Below are 23,497 nucleotides of genomic sequence, written 5' to 3'. Positions count from 1 at the left end.
AGCTTGAATCCAGATTCCCTGAAACATTTTCTTTCCATTCAGAAATTCATAAATATCATTTTCAACGAAGCAAGCAGCACTGACTTTCATTAAACATATCAAGAATGTAATTTGGGGGCCCTCACTCTTTTCCCTTCTGCTCCAATTTACAGCTTATGTTGTTTCGTTTTGCATGTGGCATTCTTGCTTCATAGACCAGGTTCAAAGTTGACCAATATACCTGGCTATCCAGGAGTGATGTCCTAGTCCTTGGCTGTGGTCTGGGAATAGCAGTAGCTTCTCACAAGCAGTGACTCAGTGGCAGAGCAGTGCAACATCCTGGCGATGGGAATGAATCTGGGCAGTCACAGGCCTGAGTTCAATGTTCTTTTGTGGGAAATTTGTCATTGGTGCAGGTAGATGTTTAGAGGATGGACAAGGGTAGCGATACTAATCTAGGCAGAGCCTTATTTAAAAGACTTTTGTTTTTTGTGTTAGTCTGACAAGTGTGTATGTGTGTTAGGTGGGCACTGAAAAGTCCTAGCTTAAGGTAGAATTACTCTAAAGGGCATTAAGTGTAATTCCAATTCCAGGGTCTGTCCCTTGAAAAACCAGATTCAATTTTCGGGTGCCTGATGCATCTTATTAAACATCATCAGTGTCTGCCTTGATCTGGCTTAGTTGAGATCTGATAAATTGCATTCGAAGTCATACTAATGATCAGGTAAGGCTAAAAATGTTGAGGTTGGAGAGCCAATTCATTCGTTAACTGTTGTAATTGAACTAGACTGTGGTCATTAATATCAATGACAGTGGCTGTCCTTGGTCATCCAGGTAGCAATGAAGAGCTCTAAACAAGAGCAAGGGACACTCACTTCTGGAATCCTGAACTGCTGTACTAGGCATCTAACTGCCTTGAGGTCACCATGGTATGAAAAGCCCAAGTCAGCCAACCTGCAGAGATCCTGCAGTGAAGCCCTGAGATGATGGGAAGGCAGAGAGAGATACCCAGCCAGGCACTGCTGCCCCAGCTGCTCCAGGCCCTTGCTGTCCCAGCTCCAGCTCCAGCTCCATTTCCTGCCTCTGACCGCACAGCTCAAGCTTTATCCACAGCTGCCCAGCAGAGCCCTGCCTGAAACCCTGACCCACAGAAAGCAGGAGGGAGAATGCAGAAAACGGTTGTTAATGTTTAAAGCCACCTAATCTGAGGATTATCTGTTAGGCACAATAGTAACTGGAAGACTTGCCAACCTTCCTCATCTTTCAGTCTCCTCCTCCTGAGAGCAAACTCTTTCCATTCTTGTACCTGACTCTTCTCACTATTTATAATTTCATAAGAGTTAATATGCTTATACCACTACATGTCAGATGTATTACGGTTGGACTTCTGATTTTGAAAGATGAAGGTACCATACTCTTCCATTATCCCACTCTCCCCTTCTGCTTGCTCAATCACCCAAACATAACTATATCAATGTTTGTTAAGCCAAAATTTATTTTTTGCCTTATTATTACTACTGTGCAAGTTTTATTTACTGTTGAGCCGATTTATGCATAACCATTATATTCCCTTTCTTATACAACTTAATTTCTCATTTGCTCAGTTTCCCATATCATTATCACTATTTATTTCTGCCTTCTCCAACTGAATTGAAAAGCCCCAGAACAAGATTTTCTATGTGGTCAAACACATCAAGTTAAGTCTATCTATTGGGAACACTTTTCCCCTGGATGTCACCCTTCTGGTGACTCTGTCCCTGGGCTGCACGGGTTGGTGCTCCTCTGGGGCAACTTCTGTCTTGAGACTTCCTTCCTCCTCTCTTCTGTGATGGATTTCTTTTTTCCTGACTCTCTATCCTACTCTTTCTTGGGTTTTACCTTCACCTCAGTGGATCTTATTCTCTTGCAGCTTGCTAAAGAAGGATGTGCAGGAAGTGAAATTGTTGCGATCTTGCAGAGCTGAAGATGTCTCTCTCTCTTTTTTTTAATGTCTTATTTTATATTAGAATATAATTGATTCACAATGTTGCGTTAGTTGCAGTGTACAGCAAAGTGATTGTTATATGTATGGTGCTGGTGGAGGTGATTTAGTTGCTAAGTTGTGTCTGACTCTTGCGACCCCATGGACTATAACCATCCAGGTTTCTCTGTTTATAGGATTTCCCAGGCAAGAATACTGGAGTGGGTTGCCATTTCCTACTTCAGGGGAACTTCATGACCCAGGGATTGTATCTCCTGCACTGGCAGGTGGATTCTTTATCACTGAGCCACCAGGGAAGCCCAGTTATACATATTCATATTTCTATTCTTTTTCAGATTCTTTTCCCATGTGGATTTTTACTGATTATTGAATATAGTTCCCTGTGTTATATAGTAGATCCTTATTAGTTATCTGTTTTAAATACTGCTGCTGCTGCTGCTAAGTCACTTCAGTCGTGTGCGACTCTGTGTGACCCCATGAACTTCAGCCTACCAGGCTTCTCCGTCCATGGGATTCTCCAGGCAAGAACACTGGAGTGGGTTGCCATTTCCTTCTCCAATGCATGAAAGTGGAAAGTCAAAGTGAAGTCGCTCAGTCGTGTCTGACTCTTAGCGACCTCATAGACTGCAGCCTACCAGGCTCCTCCGTCCATGGGATTTTCCGGGCAACAGTACTGGAGTGGGGTGCCATTGCCTTCTCCCATTTTAAATACAGTAGTATGCATACGCCAATCCCAACCTTTCAATTCATCTCCCACCCTGGGATCGAACCCAGTCTCCTGGGCAGTCACCCCTATTGGCAGGCAGATTCTTTACCACTTTGCCACCTGGGAAGTCCCTTTGACCCTATAGTCTTGTGCTGTCTTCATTTCCCTTCTGTCATTTAGTAGAGCTTCAGGAGCAGCATATGGAGAAGGAAATGGCAGGCTGCAGTCCATGGGGTTGCTAAGAATCGGACACAACTGAGCGACTTCACTGTCACTTTTCACTTTCATGCATTGGAGAAGGACATGGCAACCCTCTCCAGTATCTTGCCTGGAGAATCCCAGGGACAGAGGAGCCTATGTGCTGCCATCTATAGGGTCGCACAGAGTCGGATACAACTGAAGCGACTTAGCAGCAGCAGCAGCAGCAGGAGCAACAGAGATGAACCCTTGTGTTAACTGGGCTGTGTTTAATCAGCAATCTCCCTACCTACTTTGTAAGATTATTGTTGGTACCAAACAGGACAATGCATGCAAAAATGTGTTGCAAACTCTTAAAATAACATACAAATGTGATTTATTATCATTTGACTCCTAAGATGCCTTGATAGATTTTTCTGTTGTAACTTTCTTCCCACTACCTTTGACAAAATGAGCACTTTGGTAATGGTAGCCACTCTCCTAGCAATAATCCTTAAAACCTTAATCAAGATGAAAATAAATAAAATGCTCTCAACCTTAGGTGTTATACAAAACAAGTTGAACATACAACACTCATTTGTAACCCAAAGGAAATACATGGTGCTGGAAGTTTCAGCAGAAGTCTCATAGACCCAGTTCACGGCATCTGCTCCTAGGCGCCCACCTGAAGCTCTCCCTGTACTTCACGGGCCCCCTGTGTACAGATTCCCTCAAAGCACTTCCTGTCCTACTGAACTTGCTTGTTTTCTTGTTTGTGTCAGCCTCCAGGTATGGAATCTGTCTCATTCATCCCTTTATCCCCAGCACCCAGCACAGTGCCTGACATACAGAGGTTCCTAAGTGTCTGATTAAATGGAACACTGCCGACAAACTCAGTCAAATATTATGCAGTCTTTGCGACAATAGTTCCAAGGGTTTGACTAGATATTCTACTCTAATTATTAAGAAAGCAAAGATCAGACATTCTTCTTCCTCTATAAAGACAAAGAGAAAATTATGGATCTAACAGATTGCTTCATCTTTTCATGCAATGGAAAAGAAGGTCAGGGGAATAAAGCTACAGTCCTGGCAGCACCAGGCAGCCCAGACACAAGTGCTGAGCACAAAGGGGGAGGCAGCGTGGATCCTGGCAGCTCTCGTGTTCCATGAGAAACACCTGCTCTGCTGGCAGCCGGGAAAGAAAGACCCAGAATAGCACAGACGCACCCACTCGCAAAAACACAGAAATTCCCCTGTACTATAGGCCAGGTGGGATGTCAGGAGAGAGGCCTTGTGAAGCTAACTTGAAAATTTTATCCAACCCTATTAAAAGGACTTGAATTTCCTCTGCAATGGAGAGAGAATGAAATTCAGCACTTCTCAGAGACAGTGAGGCATGCTTGGTGTTCACAAACTGGGTATGGTAAACTTGCAGGAAGTGTATAAACGTGAAAGTTACTCAGCGAGGACCCGCCACACATGAAGCACAGGACCAGGAGGCCCGAAGGAGGCTCTCAAGGCGGTGAAGCTGCCGACCCTCTACTGGAGACAGCCCACTGTACTCTCAGTTCTAGGGGATGGGTCGAAGCTTGGAGACGATAATATTGGAGGCAATGAGAGCAACAAGCCAAACAAGCAAGCGAGGAGGCACAAATAAGGAAACAAGGGGACACAGCAAAATCTCCGCCTGAGACCAGGGTGTTAGCCAACCTGAATGACTCTCCCGAGTCTACTAATTAGTGTCCCAGATAGTCCCTTCAGATATTCTGGAAGTGTTCTGTGGTCACCAAATTTTGGGAAACCCCTTAAGACTTCGCAACGAACACGGGCATCTGCAAGACCCCGAGTGGTTCTTCATGAAAGGAAAAATAACAAGAACAAAAACCCCAAAACGTTTTACTTTCTTTAACTCACAGTTTCTTAAACACTTTCATTCCCGTGAGACCTATTACAGACTGCAGACCTAATGCTGCATTGACCACAAAAGGAGAATGCTGTTACATGCAGGTCTTTGACATTTGAATCTTGCCTTTGGGATTGTCTCATCTTTTAGAATTTTATACTGAGAGATGGATTTAGTTATAACATTCACATTATGAATTTTTAGGTCTCCTTTTCTCAAATAACGTCAGAGTGGGAAATTCACCAAGCTTCTTAAAAGTTGTTTTGTTTTTCCAACTAATTTTCTTTTTTAAAAATAAATGTTATTTTTAAGGGCAGTTTGGTTCACAACAAAATTAAGCAGAAAGGATAGAGAGTTCCTATATACTCCCTGTCTCACCGCCCCCACACACAGCCTGCCCCACCATCAACATCCCCCACTGCAGTGGTACATTCGTTACAATGAATAATTGACACATCATTAGCACCAGAAGTCCGTAGTTTGTTTCCATTAGGGCTCACTTTTGGTGTATACCTTATGGCTTTGGACCAAGGTAAAATGACATGTACCTACCATTATTTTCACTGCTCTGAAAACCCTTTGTTCTCTTCCTATTCATCCCTCCCTGCTCCCAACCCCTGGCAACCTCTGATCTTTTGACTGTCTTTGTAGTTTTGAACTTTCCATAATGCCATACACTTGGAATCCTTGTAAAGTTTTTTTGTTGTTAACTCTTATCATATTTATAGGTAAAAGAATTTGTTTTTTTTTAAAGGAGGAAATAACACCTCTTTTATGGCTGGAAGATCACTGGCTTATTTTTTACCTTATAACAGTACTGACACAATTGATATTCGGGGCAGGCAAGTCTTTGTTTCGAGGGAGTTGTCCTGTGTATGTTTATGTGTACATGTTTAGTAGCATACCTGGCCTCTACCCACTCACTGTATGGGTAGGATACCCATACAGGTATCATACCACACAGGTAGCCAGTAGGATCACCCTCTCCAAGCTGTGACAATCAAAACTGTCTCAGACATTGCTTAATGTCTCCTGGTGGGCAAAGACACACTAACTGAGAACTACTGGTTTAAAGAGAACACCTACACTTCATGAGAAAAATCTCAGAAATATTTTTTATCTGATTATCTACCTCTGGTAAGCATTTAGTCACCTAAAACATTTGGTAAGGAGAAGCAAGACTAGGTATAAAGACCAAAGGAATTCTGATGGGTCCTCAAAAAATTAAAAATAGGACTACTGTATGATCTACCAATTCCACTTCTGGATATTTATCCAAAGAAAATGAGAATACTAACTCAAAAAGATATATGCATCCCAATGTTAATTGCAGCATTATTTACAATAGCTAAGATATGGAAACATCCTGTGTCCACTGATGGAAAAATGGATAAAGAAGATGTGATATATACACACCCAATGGAATTTTATTCATCTGCATTAAAGAATGAAATCTTGTCATTTGCAACAACATGGATAGAACTTGAAGATATTGTACTAAGTAAAATAAGTCATAAACAAATACAATATGATCTCGCATGTGAAACCGATCTGATCTTGGGTGGCCTCAGCCTGTAATGGCTTAGAGCAAGTCTTGGATTCCCAACCAGAGATTGAGGCTAGGTCATGGCGGTGAAAGCACCAGATCCCAGCCATTGGACCAGCGGTCAGTGACATGGGCCCTGGCCCTTCTTGTAGAAAAGAATTTCCACAGAGACAGAAAGTAGTGAAGCAAGCAAAATATTTATTAGGAGGAAAAAGTACAGTACTTGTGGATAGACACATGGGCAGATTCAGAGGGAGAGTCTCTGAGTTGCTGAGTTGCACCCTCATGGTAGGTTGAATTACTTTTATGGAACATTTCTCTTGGGTTTCCTTTGGCTAATCATTATGACTTCCCTGGGTCACAGTCCATATTTGGTGTATCTCAGGATCCTCCCATGTGTACGCATGCATCTTTTAACCAAGATGGATTCTACTGCAAAGGCTTATGGGTAGAACATCCTTTGATATGACTGCCTTTTGGCCTCTGAGGAGCCTTTTCAGCACATGTGCTCGGGGAGGTCTCTTCGCTTTGGGAACAAGAAATAAGTGGTCTGTGCAAGGTCTAACCTCCCTTAATTGTCCTGCTTTTCTTGTCTTGGAGCTTCGGTCAATAGAGAACGAATCTCCAGTTGCTTTTCTCTGGAGGTCCCATCTGCCTCCTCCCTTAAAAGCTAAAAAAACAAACAAACAAAAAAATGCAGAATAACATTATGTTTGTCACATTATCACATTATGGTGATCATTTTGCAATATATAGAAATATTGAATCATTATATTGTATGCTATATAATGTAACATGCCAATTATATTCTATTAAAAAAAAGATCAAAGAATTGCTGCATAAACCTACAGTCTTGACCAAGAACATGGCCTTTTTAACTCACATAGCAAACTATGAGTCTTTGCCTGGGATAGTAGTTTAGTAAGTCAGATTATAAAGTCAAAGGAAAAAGAAGAGATTGTTTTCTCCCTGGAGCAGCTAAATACTTGAACTCTCATTTTGGGGTTGTTTACATGTCTCTTAGTTTGAAAACAGTTTGGTTCAAGTGTCCTTTTAAATGTAGATAGAGGGGAAATATTTGCTTTCTTTAAGAACTAAAAACTAATACTTGGCATAGCCATGTTAGACTATAAACTCAATCTGATAAAAATCTAACCAAAAAAAAAAAAGAAGAAACCTATTGGAAAATTTGGCTTAGCTACCTCTAGTCTAATAAACTATAGTCAAGGGAGTGAGGCTATACACTAAAAGGTAGGTGGACATCCAAGGGGACTCTCACTGTGTCACTCAAAAAAAAAAAAAAGGTTTTTTTTTTTGGCCACACCATGTAGCATGCAAGATGGCATGCAGGATCCTAGTTCCTGACTAGGAATCGATGCTGGGACTCTTGCAGTGGAAGGACAGAGTCCTAACCACTGAACTGCCAGAGAATTCCCTGGAATCCTTAATCCTTAACATGGCCCATCAGGCCTTGGATGGCCGACCCTACCCATCTTGCCAGCCTCTTTTCACATCCCTTCTCCTCACCCCTACCCCCATTTCTCAGATTGGACTTCACGCCACCTCAGGGCTTTTGCAAATGCTATTCCCAGTGCCTGGAGTACACTTTCCTCCTCTTGTACCTTTCCTGTTGCCTTGAGAATTCCTGAAGCTCCTTTACCTCTCAGTTTAAATGTTACTTCCTTATCCCCTTATATTCTGGTAATACCTGTGCTTCCTCATCACAACAGTTTGTGCACCTGTAATTAACTGATCATTTAGTGATAATTTGTTTACTTTTATTGCCTTCCTAACCCCACTCCAGTACTCTTGCCTGGAAAATTCCATGGGGGGAGGAGCGTGGTAGGCTGCAGTCCATGGGGTCTCGAAGAGCCGGACACGACTAAGCGACTTCACTTTCACTTCTCACTTGCATGCATTGGAGAAGGAAGTGGCAACCCACTCCAGTGTTCATGCCTGGAGAATCCCAGGGACTGGGGAGCCTGGTGGGCTGCCGTCTCTGGGGTCGCACAGAGTTGGACACGACTGAAGTGACTTAGCAGCAGCAGTAACCCAACTTTAACCTCTGTGTATTAGTTGTCCTGTGTTCCCAGTGCCTAACAGTACCTGGCATATAGTAGATGCTCATGAAACATCTGACTGATGACTTAGGTCGTTCTTCTTTGGGCTTCTGGTTTTGCTTTTGGCTAAAAAGTGATATAAAGGTGTTAGATTTTTCCCTTAATTAACTCAATGTGTGTCCATCTAGCTTCTGATTCCAGATTTCTAATTTTCCCCTATTTCCTCTCCTTCAATTTTTGCCAAGAAACTTCCTTCAGACCTACAACTATGTCCCTGGCCTCAGCCCTGCAATTTTTTTTGATCAGTACCCCTGAATTTTTCCTATCTGGTTTTTGTATTCTCATTGGCAACGTTCAGTTCAGTCGCTCAGTCATGTCCGACTCTTTGCAACCCCATGAACCGCAGCATGCCAGGCCTCCCTATCCATCACCAGCTGCTGGAGTCTACCCAAACCCATGTCGACTGAGTCGGTGATGCCATCCAACCATCTCATCCTCTGTCGTCCCCTTCTCCTCCTGCCCTCAATCTTTCCCAGCATCAGGGTCTTTCAAATGAGTCAGCTCTTCAAATCAGGCGGCCAAAGTATTGGAGTTTCAGCTTCAACATCAGTCCTTCCAATGAACACCCAGGACTGATCTCCTTTAGGATGGACTGGTCGGACCTCCTTGCAGTCCAAGGGACTCTCAAGAGTTTTCTCCAACATCACAGTTCAAAAGCATCAATTCTTCTGTGCTCAGCTTTCTTTATAGTCCAACTCTCACATCCATACATGACCACAGGAAAAACCATAGCCTTGACTAGATGGACCTTTGTTGACAAATTAATGTCTCTGCTTTTTAATATGCTGTCTAGGTTGGTCATAACTTTCCTTCCAAGGAGTAGGCGTCTTTTAATTTCATGGTTGCAGTCTCCATCTGCAGTGATTTTGGAGCCCAGAAAAATAAAGTTAGCCACTGTTTCCACTGTTTCCCCATCTATTTGCCATGAAGTGATGGGACCAGCTGCCATGATCTTAGTTTTCAATGTTAAGCCATTGGCAAAGGCAGCATAGGATTTCACCATGTGGATGATTTATGTAACCATTCCCTATTGAGGAACACTGGTGGTGTTTCCAACTTTCTGATCCTGTGACAGATGCCACAATTAAGATCCTCAAGCATAAAGTTTTCTACATCACTGATCATTTTCTAAGGGTAAATTTCTAGAATGGAACTAAGTCAAACGGTATGAAAACTTTTTTAAGACTCAAGGTATATTTTGTCTGGTTTTATTCCATTATATTAAGCTTGCTTTTCATGCATAACTCAGTGTTCATGACAGTTACCATACTGACTCTCTACCTGTGCTTCACTTTTTCTGTATCAGCTCCTTCATCTGCCTGATTTCCTGGAATTTTTTTTTTTTTTTTGCCACTTTCTAGTTGGCAACCAAGTTGCTTATTCCCATGTCTTGTTAGTCTTCTGATTGATTTGTTCAATGAATAAATATTTATTGAGCCCCTACTATGTGCCAGAAACTGTCCTTGTCAAAGTGAAGTAAACGGCTAACCAAATAATAAAAGAATATTGTAAGTGCTCTGAAGAATTTTAGAATGCTAGAACAATAAGAGAGAGAATAAACTCTCTCTCTTTAGATAGCTGTTAGCAAAAATCTGAAGACTAACAAGCAACTAACTAGTCAAGTACATGAAAAGATGATCAACATCATTAGTCAGTAGGAAAGTGCAAATCAAAACCACAATGAGAAATCACTCCATAGCCTCCATGATGGCTACAATGAAAATAAATATGGGAAGGGGGATGGATAAAAAATGTTGCAAGGATTTGGAGAAATTGGAAACCTCACATACTGCTTGTGGAAATGCAAAAATGTTACAGCTGTGGTGGAAAACAGCTTGGCATTTCCTCAAAAAGTTAAACCTAGAGTTACCATGCGTGCATATGACCCATGCATAGGACCCAGTGATTCAACTCTTAGGTATATACCAGAGAACTGAAAACATATATTCACACAAAACTTGTACATGGGTGTTCTTAGCAGCATTATTCATAGTTGCCAAAAAGTAAAAACAAGTCAAGTGTCCATCAACTGATGAATAGGAAAACAGATTATGATTTATCCATACAATGGAATACTCAGTTCAGTTCAGTTCAGTTCAGTCGTTCAGTCATGTCCAACTCCTGCTGCTGCTGCTAAGTCGCTTGTCGTGTCCGACTCTGTGCGACCCCATAGACGGCAGCCCAACAGGCTCCCCCGTCCCTGGGATTCTCCAGGCAAGAACACTGGAGTGGGTTGCCATTTCCTTCCCCAATGCATGAAAGTGAAAAGTGAAAGTGAAGTTGCTCAGTCGTGTCTGACTCTTCGCGACCCCATGGACTGCAGCCCACCAGGCTCCTCCGTCCATGGGATTTTCCAGGCAGGAGTACTGGAGTGGGGTGCCATTGCCTTCTCCAACTCCTATTCAGCCATAAAAAGAATGAAGCACTGATACATGCTACAACATGGATAAACCTTGAAAACATCATGCAAAGTGAAAGAAGGCAGACTTAAAAGGCCACATAATGTAATTTCATTTATGTGAAATGTTCAGAAGAGGCAGATTTGTAAAGACAAAGTAGATTAGTGGTTGCTGTAGGCTGGGGGAGGTGAAAATGGAGAGTGATTACTTTCCGTGGGCAAGGGGTTTTTCAGGAGATGATGAAATTGTTCTGGAAAGAGACGGTGGTGAGGGTTATACAACATTGTGAATATGCTTCAAAAAAACCACCAAACTGTACACTTTGTGATGATTTAAATGGTAAATTTTACATTATGGATTTTTTTTTAAATTTTCATAAGAAGTATAGTTGACTTATTCAATGTTGTGTTAATTTCAGGTGTAAAACAAAGTGAATCAATATATGTATACATATATCCACTCTTTTTTTTTGGAAATTATTTTTTATTGAGGTAAAATTCACATGACATGAAATTCACCATTTTAAAGTATACAATTCAAATTGTTTTGAATTGTACAAAAAAGAAGCATGTAAATCATTTACAAGGAATGTGAGGGAAGATTACACTAACATGTAATATGTGGAAAAAATTTTAGTCTTCCTGTTGTCATTTTACTCACTTTTTAAGAGAAACTTTGATTTCTTTTATGGAAGATACTACAAAAGATTATACCAGGATCTTAATTTTGCTTACATGTGGTAAAAACTGTGAAGTTATAATACCTGTCCGTTTGTAATTGCTTTATGCTGTTATGAAAGAAATGTTCTGTTAGAAACAAAAAGTGCAGAGAGGGTCACCATCAGTTAGAAATGGCACAGTAAGTCCAGAGAGAAGAGAGTTTTTCAGCACAGCTGAGCTGAGCATGGGTGATGTGGGAGAGTGAGGCAAATGGAAGGAACAGGAGTCAGTTGAATATCAGCACTCACAGGTGAGTACATGGGGACTGATACTGCCTCGGACTTTCTCCTCTTTAATATGCTTAACATTCCCAATGCTACACTTTCCATTATGGTCTCCTAATTAAGTCAGTTTCTTAGCACCCAAAGACCCTTCCTCTGGTATGTTCTGATGATGGACCCTATGCTTGGATCAGGAGGAACACAATGAAAAACAGGGTTATTCATCCTTCTACCCATCCCTCACACCGTCCAAGCAGGAGAGTACTGTTGAGCAACAACTATAGATGAGGCACATATCATTTAATAAATGGAGAAACAGAAAATGGAAAAATGGCTAGGTTGATGTCTAGGATGAAAAGTTGCAGCAGCAGCATGTGTGTGGAAATTCAATCACATGGCCAGGCAGAAAGGCTTCAAAAAGCAAACCTGACAAGGTTGGAATAGAGGCCTCCACTTAGGTCTCTAATCGCAAAGCTCATTCTCTAGGAGAGAAAAGATACCTGACAAGACTTTTATATTGTGTCAAGCTCTTCTAATATTTAAAGGAAAATAGGGAGAATTTGCATACTTCTCGGCAGGTAACCTCTGTCCTACATAATACATAGATATATTTTCCAAACTGAATAGGGCCATAATTTTCAATTACGGGTTTCTAAAGTGCAAAATTAATGCAGTATTTTAAGTGAATAATAGGACTACAGAGACTATGCAATCTGCAATTTCCTGCCTTAAATGTTCACTGTAGTTACTATTAATTGCTCGGTTATAACCTGTATAGAAGAAAAAAAATATATGCCAGTTCATTCAGCACTTGCTTTGATATGGCTCATGTTATTTGTTTCCTTTTTACTCTATGCAAGTTGTTTTTATCTCTCTGTTCCTCAATTTCTGCATCTGTAATATGGGGATGATAAATATAACTGAGTAATATGGTTGTTAAGATTACACAAGTTTCTAACGCATGTAAAAGGCTTAGAGAGCAATGGCTGGTACATGGCAAATGCTTCACAAAGGTTAACAATTATTATTAATATTATTATTCTTAAAATACATACAAATTAACAGTTTATATCTAACAAGAATATTTAATGCTTCTGGTAATACAATGCTATATTTTATTTTATTTTTTTGAATTTTAAATTTTATTTTATTTTTAAACTTTACAAAATTGTATTAGTTTTGCCAAATATCAAAATGAATCCGCCACAGGTATACATGTGTTCCCCATCCAGAACCCTCCACCCTCCTCCCTCCCCATACCATCCCTCTGGGTCGTCCCAGTGCACTAGCCCCAAGCATCCAGTATCGTGCATCGAGCCTGGACTGGCAATGCTATTTTTTAAATTGTCATGTAGGGGATTCCATGGTGATCCAGTAGTTAGAAATCCACACTTCCACTGCAGGGGGCAGAGGTTCAATCCCTGGTTGGGGAACTAAGATCCTGCATATCATGTGGCCAAAAACAAACAAACAAACAAAATTATCATGTAAAGACATATTCTTTTTCTTGGTCATTATCAAACTCTTTAGGGATAAAGAAAAATTTAGATATTCCAATTAATCAGATTTTTATGGTGAAAACTAAAACAACGAAGAGAATTGAGATGACTAAATACGAGTAAAGCACACAAAATTCTTGTGAGACTAACTTCTGATGAGAAATCTGTATTTTCCTCTAGGTCACGGACAATGTGGAAGAAGGTGAAAACAGAGGTATATTTACAGAGGACTATAAAAATACATTGTACATTGAGCCATGTAGAAATAACAGTGACTGAGATCTACGCAACTACTCTCAAAGCAACAGAGGTGCGTGTCGATGCATAATCATAACAGAGGCAAGCGGCGAGGTTTGGGTGGGCTTTATTATTTTCACAGGGAGGCAGCTACTGAATCACAAATTTGGTGAAATAGAAAAATTGAAAATGATGAGGAAAAGAAATCTAATATCTTTGGAGACAGCCCTACTCTAGTACAGACAGCATGGCGATAACCGCAGAATGATTTCAGGGGAGATGATCTTTAAAAGTTATCCTTACTGGAAAAGATGCTAAACATCACTACTTATTAGAGAAATGCAAATCAAAACCACAGTGACATATTACCTCACACCTGTTAGAATGGCCATTATCCAAAAGGCTGGAAATAACAAGTGTTGGCAAGGATGTGGAGAAAAGGGGATCCTTGTGCACTGTTGGTGGGAATATAAATTGTGGTACAGCCACCATGGGCTTCCCTCATAGCTCAGTCGGTAAAGAATCTGCCTGCAATGCAGGAGACCTGGGTTCGATTCCTGGGTCAGGAAGATCCCCTAGAGAAGGAAATGGCAACTCACTCCAGTATTTTCACCTGGAAAACCCCAGGGACAGAGGAGCCTGGCAGGCTACAGACCATGGGACCACAAGAGTCGGATACGACTTAGCGACTAAACCACAGGCACCATGGAGAACAGTATGGAGTTTCCTCAAAAAACTAAAAACAGAACTGCTAAATGATCTGACAATCTTCTCCTGGGTATTTACCCAAAGAAAATGAAAATGCTGACTTGAAAAAATATATCAACCTTATGTTCATTGCAGTAATCTAAGTGTTCATTGATGGATAAATGGGTGAAGATCCATCTCTCTCTCACACACACACAGAGGAATCCTACTCAGACATGAAAAAGAATGAAATCTTGCAATTTGCAGCAGCACAGAAGAACTGAAGGCATTATGCTAAGAGGGTATTATGCTAAGTGAAATAAGTCAGACAGAGAAAGACAAATATCATATGGTCTCACTTATATATGGAATATAAAAAACAAATGAACAAAACTCCCGAAACTCATGCATCCAGAGAAATGAGTGATGCTTGTGGGGGGTGGGGTGTTGGGAGTGGGCAAAATGAGGGAAGGGGGTTGGGAGGTACATACTTGCACCTGTGAAATGAATAAATCCTGGGTGCAGGGTGCAGGATAGTGATGATAGTCGATGACTTTGTTGGGCATGTTTGAAAGTTGCCAGTGGAGTGGATCTTGAAAGTTCTCATCACGAGGAAACAAAATACTTTTGTGTAATTTTTATGGTGAGGAATGGTGACCAGAAAAATGGAAACCAGATCATTTTTCAGTGAATACAGTGTCAACTCATTACATTGTACACTGTGTGTCAATTATACCTCGATTTTTTAAAAAGTTAGCCTTCCTGTGCTTCAGTTTCCCACCTAAAAATGAAAATTCTATGTATCTAGGGTTCTATGCAATGGCAATGGCACCCCACTCCAGTACTCTTGCCTGGAAAATCCCATGGACAGAGGAGCCTGGTGGGCTGCAGTCCATGAGGTCGCTAAGAGTCGGACACAACTGAGTGACTTCACTTTCACTTTTCACTTTCATGCATTGGAGAAGGAAATGGCAACCCACTCCAGTGTTCTTGCCTGGAGAATCCCAGGGACGGGGGAGTCTGGTGGGCTGCCGTCTATGGGGTCGCACAGAGTCGGACACAACTGAAGCGACTTAGCAGCAGCAGCAGCAGCAGCATGCAATGGCAACATACTAGAATACATGCTGCTGCTGCTTCGTTGCTCAGTCATGTCCTCCTCTCTGTGACCCATGGGCTGCAGCCCACCAGGTCCCCTGCCCGTGGAGTTTTCCAGGCAAGAGTACTGGAGTGCGGTGCCTTTTCCTACTCCCAGGGATCTTTCTGACCCAGGGATGCAGTGTCTACTGCATTGGCAGGTGGATTCTTTACCACTAGTGCCACCTGGGAAGGCCTATAAAATGAAAATTAAATGGAAGCAATTTTACTCTACCTTATTAAGTTAGAAAAATAGAAGGAGTAAACACTAAGTTCCTTAAAAGATATATTTTATAAATTTAATGATAAAATTTCCATACTGTCATGTATTTGATATTGTCAAGTACTTACACTTCCAGTTTCATTTTGGAATCATTTTGTTTATTTTCAATGAGACTTTTTTTGTATTTGTTGGTTGAAACTGAGTAAAATGTGTACGTTAATTTGGGGAGAATTGACAGAGTTGTTTTTTTAAGTTTTTCTTATTTTTTGGTTGTGCTGGGTCTTTGCTGCTCAGGCTTCTCTCTAGTTGCAGTGTGCATGTTGAGAAAGCTCTCATCAGTTCTCACTGTGGCATGTGGAATCTTCCCAGACCAGGGATCAAACCCATGTCCCCTGAATTGGCAGGCAGATTCTTAATCACTGGATCATCACGGAAGTCTGGAAAGCTATTTTTTTAATGTTGATTTTATAACCATCTGAATTTTACTGAATTCTCTCATTCTTTCCAACAGTATTTCAGTTGCCTCTCTTGGAGTTTCTTGCTACAAATACATAGCAACTGCAAAAAAGAGGGAGAAAACAATATTTCTTCTTTTCAAATAATCAAACTCATTTTTTCATTTATGTCTTTCATTGGCTATAACTAGCAGAACAACAGATAGGATACACACCTTACACAGTCTCAGATTTTTAAATGAATGTTAGTTGTTGATTTCAAATAGAAAAGATTGTATCACATGAGAGAAGATCCCTTTTATTTTTTTCTTTACTAATGGTATTCTAGTTTTGTACTTATCAGAATTCCTCTTACCAAAAGTTGTTTCCATAAAGCCACACATAACTCATTTTGAATTAATATACATAATATTTAACATGAAATTAAGAGACGCTTACTCCTCGGAAGGAAAGTTATGACCAACCTAGATAGCATATTCAAAAGCAGAGACATTACTTTGCCAACAAAGGTCCGTCTAGTCAAGGCTACGGTCTTCCCTGTGGTCATGTATGGATGTGAGAGTTGGACTGTGAAGAAGGCTGAGCGCCAAAGAATTGATGCTTTTGAACTGTGGTGTTGGAGAAGACTCCTGAGAGTCCCTTGGACTGCAAGGAGATCCAATCAGTCCATTCTAAAGGAGATCAGCCCTGGGATTTCTGTGGAAGGAATGATGCTAAAGCTGAAACTCCAGTACTTTGGCCACCTCATGTGAAGAGTTGACTCATTGGAAAAGACCCTGATGCTGGGAGGGATTGTGGGCAAGAGGAGAAGGGGACGACAGAGGATGAGATGGCTGGATGGCATCACTGACTCGATGGACGTGAGTCTGAGTGAACTCAGGGAGTTGGTGATGGACAGGGAGGCCTGGCGTGCTACGATTCATGGGGTCGAGAAGAGTCAGACACGACTGAGCGACTGATCTGATTTTATCTGATACTTAACATGTTGTTCCTTTAGTCACTAAGTCATGTCTGACTCTTTTGTAGTCCCATGGACTTTAGCCCTCCAGGGTCCTCTGTCCATGAGATTTCCCAGACAAGAATACTGGAGTGGATTGCCATTTCCTTCTCCAGGGGTCTTCCCAACCCAGGGATAGAACTTACTTTTCCTTCATTGGCAGGTGGATTCTTTAATCACTGAACCACCAAGGAAGCCCCATATTTAATATATATTACTGAAGAAGCAACAGTTAGAACTAGACATGGAACAATGGACTGGTTCAAAATTGGGAAAGCAATACGTCAAGGTTGTATACTGTTGCCCTGCTTATTTAACTTACATGCAGAGTACATCATGCAAAATGCTGAAGCACAAGCTGGAATCAAGATTGCCGGGAGAAATATCAATAACCTCAGATATGCAGAAGACACCACCCTTATGGCAGAAAGTGAATAAGAACTAAAGAGCCTCTTGATGAAAATGAAAGAGGAGAGTGAAAAATCTGGCTTAAAACTCAACATTCAGAAAACTAAGATCATGGCATTGGGTCCCATCACTTCATGGCAAATAAATGGAGAAACAATGGAAACAGTGAGAGACTTTGTTTTCTTGGGCTCCAAAATCACTGCAGATGGTGATTGCAGCTATGAAATTAAAAGATGCTTGCTCCTTGGAAGAAAAGCTATGATACCTAGACAGCATATTAAAAAGCAAAGACATTACTTAGCCTGCTGCTGCTGCTGCTAAGTCGCTTCAGTCGTGTCCGACTCTATGCGACCCCATAGACGGCAGCCCACCAGACTCCCCCGTCCCTGGGATTCTCCAGGCAAAAACACTGGAGTGGGTTGCCATTTCCTTCTCCAATGCATGAAAGTGAAAAGTGAAAATGAAGTCGCTCAGTCGTATCCGACTCTTAGGGACCCCATGGACCGCAGCCTACCAGGCTCCTCCGTCCATGGGATTTTGCAGGCAAGAGTACTGGAGTGGGGTGCCATTGCCTTCTCCATTATTTAGCCTACAAATGTCCATTTAGACAAAGCTATGGTTTTTCCAGTAGCCATGTACAGATGTGAGAGTTGGGCCATAAGGAAGGCTGAGTGCCAAAAAATTGATGCTTCTGAACAGTAGTGTTGGAGAAGACTCTTGAGAGTCCTTTGGACTGCAAGGAGATCAAACCAGTCAATCCTAAAGGAAATCAGACCTGAATATTCATTGAAGGGACTGATGATGAGTCTGAAACTCCGATACTTTGGCCATCTGATATGAAGAACTGACTCACTGGAAAAGACCCTGATGCTGGGAAAGATTGAAGGCAGGAGGAGAGGGGATGACAGAGGATGAGATGGTTGGATGGCATCACTGATTCAATGGACATGAGTTTGAGCAAGCTTCAGGAGACAGTGAAGGACAGGGAAGCTTGGTGTGCTGCAGTCCATCGGGTCGCAAAGAGTCAGATATAACTGAGCTACTGAACAAAATCATAATTTGCATAATTATTAGGATCTGAAAATACAAATCCCCCTTTTAATACATATGGTGAAGATTAAATTCAGGAAAAAAAGCATTATACATAAGTGTCACATATGAGGCATTTTATTATTAATAGATGCTTCAGAGTAGTGTTTCTCAAGAGGGGTTCAAAATTCACTTGTGGTACTCATTTGAAGGACAAATTAAAGAACTGTACCCCAGATCCATTAAAAGGGAATTTATGGAGCTGGAGGCTTAGGAAGTTGAATTTTCAGTAAGATCACCTGGTGACTCTTACATACCTTCCAGTTTAAAACCCTGCCACAGAGAATAAAAGAACAAGCAAAACATACAGGAAAACAAATAGAGAGGGGGAGTGTATTTGAGCTTATCATCACAGAGTGGCAAAGCTCATTTCATCATGCTGTAGTGAATCGACTGGCTGTGAGCCCGATGAGACCGTTCAGCCTCTGCCTACTCCAGGCACTGTTTGTCTAGGCTTAATTCTGACCATTTCCTTTAAATCATTGATTTTTCCAACAGTGCTATAGAGGCTCCAATACGGAAACACAGAGGAGGGTAAACTGCTGGAACTCTCTTTTTCAACTTCAAGCAGAGAAGCTCCACTTTTATCTGTTACATGTTTTAGAGTTTTGAACAATAGTTTAAGAGTTTGCAAATGACTGATTTACACCCTTCAGCAACATCTTAATTTTACTATAAAGTTAGATCATTTACTGTTGCTGCATATGATTAAAACAAAAAGGCTCCATTTGAGCAAGTTTGACACAGTCCCTTTTCTGTTTTTCTTTATGTTTTTGTCTCAAAAAATTAAATCTCTTCTTTATCAGGGGCTGTGATTTTTGCATATAATGTGTTACATGCTTCTATAAATCTGAGGACATGCTATAGCTGTTTATTATTACTGAGTTTCCCTGGTGGCTCAGATGGTAAAGAATCTGCCTGCAATACAGGAGACCTGGGTCCAGTCCCTGGGTCAGGAAGATCCCCTGGAGAAGGGAATGGGTATCCACTCCAGTATTCTTGCCTAGAGAATTCCATGGACAGAGGAGCCTGGCAGGCTAGAGTTCATGGGGTCACAGAGTCAGATACAACTGAGCGACTAACATACTTTACTATTATTACTATTATTAATCAGAAATTTATATAAGTTTTGAAAAGGGAGAGAAAAATAATAAAATAAATAAGGGATAATTCATGTAGGCTCTGCCCCAGTGAACTGGGCCCAAGACTAAGACAGGAGCTGTGGTTTCTGGCCAGAGCACTCATCACTTTCTGTTGGTTTTGGTGAATGTCCTCAACACACCTCTGAGTCTCAATTCCTTCTTCAGTAAATGAAAGATGCTGGAATGAGATTGCCAAGCTTCTTTTCAGCCCGAAAAGTCGATCACTTCTTTGTATGTCAAAGAATTCAACATATTTAGATTAGTGCACACTGCTGTACTTTAGGCTCTCTGCTATACAGAAGAAAAAATTTCTGGTTAATTATTAGGCATAGAAACTCCAATACTTTGGCCACCTGATATGAAGAGCTGACTCATTTGAAAAGACCTTGATGCTGGGAAAGATTGAGGGCAGGAGGAGAAGGGGACGACAGAGGATGAGATGGTTGGATGGCATCACCGACTCAATGGACATGGGTTTGGGTGGACTTGGAGTTGGTGATGGACAGGGAGGCCTGGCGTGCTGCGGTTCATGGGGTTGCAAAGAGTCAGACACAACTGAGCTGAACTGAACTGAATGTCTGCTATGCATTGAGACTAATTTATTCTAAAATTGACTGCATGCATGCTAAGTCATTTCAGTTGTGTCCAACTGTGTACAAGCCTATGGACACTAGCCTGCCAGGCTCCTCTGTCCATGGGATTCTCCAGGCAGGGGATCTTCCTAACTCAGGGATCGAACCCACATCTCTTGTTTCCTGCATGGGCAGGTGTGTTCTTTACCACTAGCACCACCTGGGAAGCCCCCTAAAATTAATTAATTCACCACAATAAGTACTTCTGTGTAATTAAAAGCAAGGACCCTAAGATAATCATTATGCTCACTCTTCTGTTTAAACATAAGCATGTAAATTAACTTCCTATCTTCCGTTAAGGTAACCAGTTCATCAGGACAAGGCTGCCACATTAAGTCAAGGCTAGTACGTCAGTTCTCCTCTTTAGGCTTTGCTTCTCTTTACATTAGTTTTTCAAGGCAAGTTATTTTCCCAGGTAGCACTTTGCTTTCCTCCTACAGTCTCTGAAGAGCTGAATTCTTTACATGGTTTCTTTTCAGTTGTGTTCCATGATATTTCACTAGATCTCACTACTTAGAAATGAATTAAGTAAAATCATGAACCTTTCATCTATTTAGCAAATACTCTCTGGACACACCGTGCAATCTTAGCAGTGCAGAGGACATTGAAGCAAGGAAGAAGAGGGGATAGCCATGACCTGGAGAAGCTCACAGCCTTCTTTTTTTGGCTGCACTGTGCTGCATGTGGGATCTTAGTTCCCTGGCCAGGAATTGAACCTGCATTCCCTAAGTGCAGACTCTTAACCACAGGACCACTAGGGAATTCCCAGCTCACAGCTTTTCTCAATGTAGAAAGTAGAAACCATATCCAGTATATTGACCCCATGATAAAGAAGATCCTTAACAAATGATCATTTTGACTTTTCAAACAAAAATTCCTTACCAACAGTTGTATGTGAAATACATATTTGAAAACTTAACAGTATGGTATTGGTCTGAAAGGGAGCCCTAGTAATATTTCTTTGTGGAGGCTGAAATAAATTCAAATATAAGATAATGAATAGATGGAAGAATTAATATTTTGGTATAAGCATCACTAAAAAGCTGTAAAGGCGAGAGCATGGAAATGGCAACTGCTACACATAATAACTGTATTTTCGCTCCCCCCTCCACCCTACTGTTGAGTTTTGTAAAAGAGAACTACTGGGGATAGGCATCTTAGAGAAAGGGGAAAAAAAGGTAGATACAGCATACAGGAAGAATTTTTATCTTACCTTTCCCTTCGTCCCAGTTTACTTTTTGCCTAGTGATTGTAGCATAGACACTGTTCCCAGGAGCCTGGGTGCCACAGGGTTGGGTAAAGCATCAATAACATACTTTAAACAATTCTTCACAGTCAGACTTCCACATTGCATTTGGATGTGCCATGCTCTTTGTAAGCCCCTACTCATTCTATGTATACACACGGTTCTCTTCACTTTGCTGTTCCTTCCCTGTGTTAATGAGATATTGATACTGTGTTTTGCAGTGTTTATCCCCACCTCACAGCTCCCTCACTTCTCTGAATTAAAGTTAGACGCTGCTGCAATGTTCTTTGGTTCCTGCTTTGTTGGGAAAGCTTTCAGAGGCAATATCTGTGATCATGGGTGTATTAAATGTCAGGCTTGAAATAATCATTCTGGCCTGGGCTGATGGTAAATGAGGGGACTTCTTTACTCTTCTTCCTGTGCAAGGATGATTCCTTTCAGATTCAACACAAGTCAAATGAGCTCAGACTCAGCTTGAATGTGTATCGCACTCTGCCTCCCTCGCTACCCCCGAAAAATAGAATTCACAAAACCTAAGCCGAATACTACCATTAAGAGGAAATTGCATTCGCCACATTTCCAAGAGAATAGCAAAGAAAACCAAGATAAATGCCAGGATACATCTTGGATCTTTTCTAACCGATGTGTCAGGTTGTGGCAGAACTTAGAAGAGCAGGAAAAGATGTCTTTTCTGCTCTTCAGGATGAAATTAACTTCTTTTCAAAGTTATTTTAAAGTATCATTTAATTATTTCTTGGTGCATCTGAAAGTGAAAGTAAATTAAAGAATCCACTAGGCTTTGAAACTTTCCTATATATTAAAAACTTTTATAGTGACTCTAATGTAAGCATCTAGCGATCTTTTTTGTATTGTAATTTAATTCCTTGTGACTCATTCTTTTCATGTGATCTCTGAAATAAAATATCAGCGTTCTTGAGCACAAAGTGGAGTACTAAATAACGCTAAATATACATGATGGTAGGCACTGCCGGCCAGCTGGTCACGTTTAAGAATTGTAGTTTTCCCAGTATACGTAACTAAGTTATCTGTGAAAATGATAGCCGAATCTGCAGGTTCTTATTCAGGAATACGGAATTTGATACTGGAAAATAGGAGGAAGCCTACGGCGGTTGAGTTTTTGCAGTCCGGATCAAAAACATGAACAGGCTCAAAGAAATAATGAGGCAGGCAGCCCGCGCGATGGGCCCTGCGTTTCCCGGGAACTGCACCGCGCGACCCAGGGGACAGGCACGCACCCTCCTGACCGCATCTCCGCCCGCAGGCCGCTCCCGCAGCTCCCGGCGAGCACCCACGTCCGCCCCGCTCCGGAGTCCCTGGGCTGCAGAACTCGCCCCAGGCCTGTGGCTTTTCAGAAACACAGTTTCATTTCTCCCTTCACACGGACGGGGATTCTTGACAGATAATTTGGCTGTCAGATGCCAGCTTGCCTATGTAACATCATCTTCTTGAACACGATAACAATATATTTTAAAGGCATGGCACGTGTGAACAAAAGTTCATCTCACAGATCCGGGCTAAAAGATAGTGCATGCACATCCCGAAGTCTAAAAGTCCCCTCTGCTCTGCAATTTTGACTTGTCACAGGCGGAGCCACATCTCAGGAATGTAATCGTTCTGAAACTGTGGGGGCTGTATTTCCTTACTGGAGCAGTTTAGGGTACCCACATTAAGAGGTACCCAGTTTGACTTGTGCTGTATGATTTTTGGTGGGTTTCATTTAATATTTGTTCATTTGGGGAAAAATAAATATGAAGAGTACAAACTACCTAAGGTAGTAGTCACCAAAAGAGGCTTGATCGGATTCGAATTTTTGGACATGATTACTTCACAGACACTGTATCATATCAAGGGCACATAATCCCTGGTGGCTTTTCTTTTTGTGATGACAGTATTCGTTGACAGAAACTATCAGCCTGGTATGTTCATAATAAATTTTCCCACCAGCTCTCCACCTATGGTTTTAGCAACCCTTGATA

The 23,497-nt window shown here is 41.4% G+C and overlaps 1 protein-coding gene across 1 annotated transcript in view; it reads right to left on the bottom strand.

The window, feature by feature from the left end:
- Positions 1-6,476: 6,476 nt before the first annotated feature.
- Positions 6,477-23,497, bottom strand: part of LOC133227675 (uncharacterized) — a 63,780-nt gene continuing 46,759 nt past the window's right edge. Inside the window, exon 2 of the mRNA XM_061382455.1 lies at positions 6,477-6,962. Coding sequence (XP_061238439.1) covers positions 6,864-6,962 — 99 coding nt within the window. The 3' untranslated portion in view covers positions 6,477-6,863. The remainder of the gene's footprint in view (positions 6,963-23,497) is intronic.

The sequence above is a fragment of the Bos javanicus genome, chromosome 16 (genome assembly GCF_032452875.1).
Source record: "Bos javanicus breed banteng chromosome 16, ARS-OSU_banteng_1.0, whole genome shotgun sequence".
Lineage (NCBI taxonomy): Eukaryota > Metazoa > Chordata > Mammalia > Artiodactyla > Bovidae > Bos > Bos javanicus.
The sequence above is the reverse complement of the archived record's forward strand: the minus strand, read 5'-3'. Positions and strand labels throughout refer to the sequence as shown.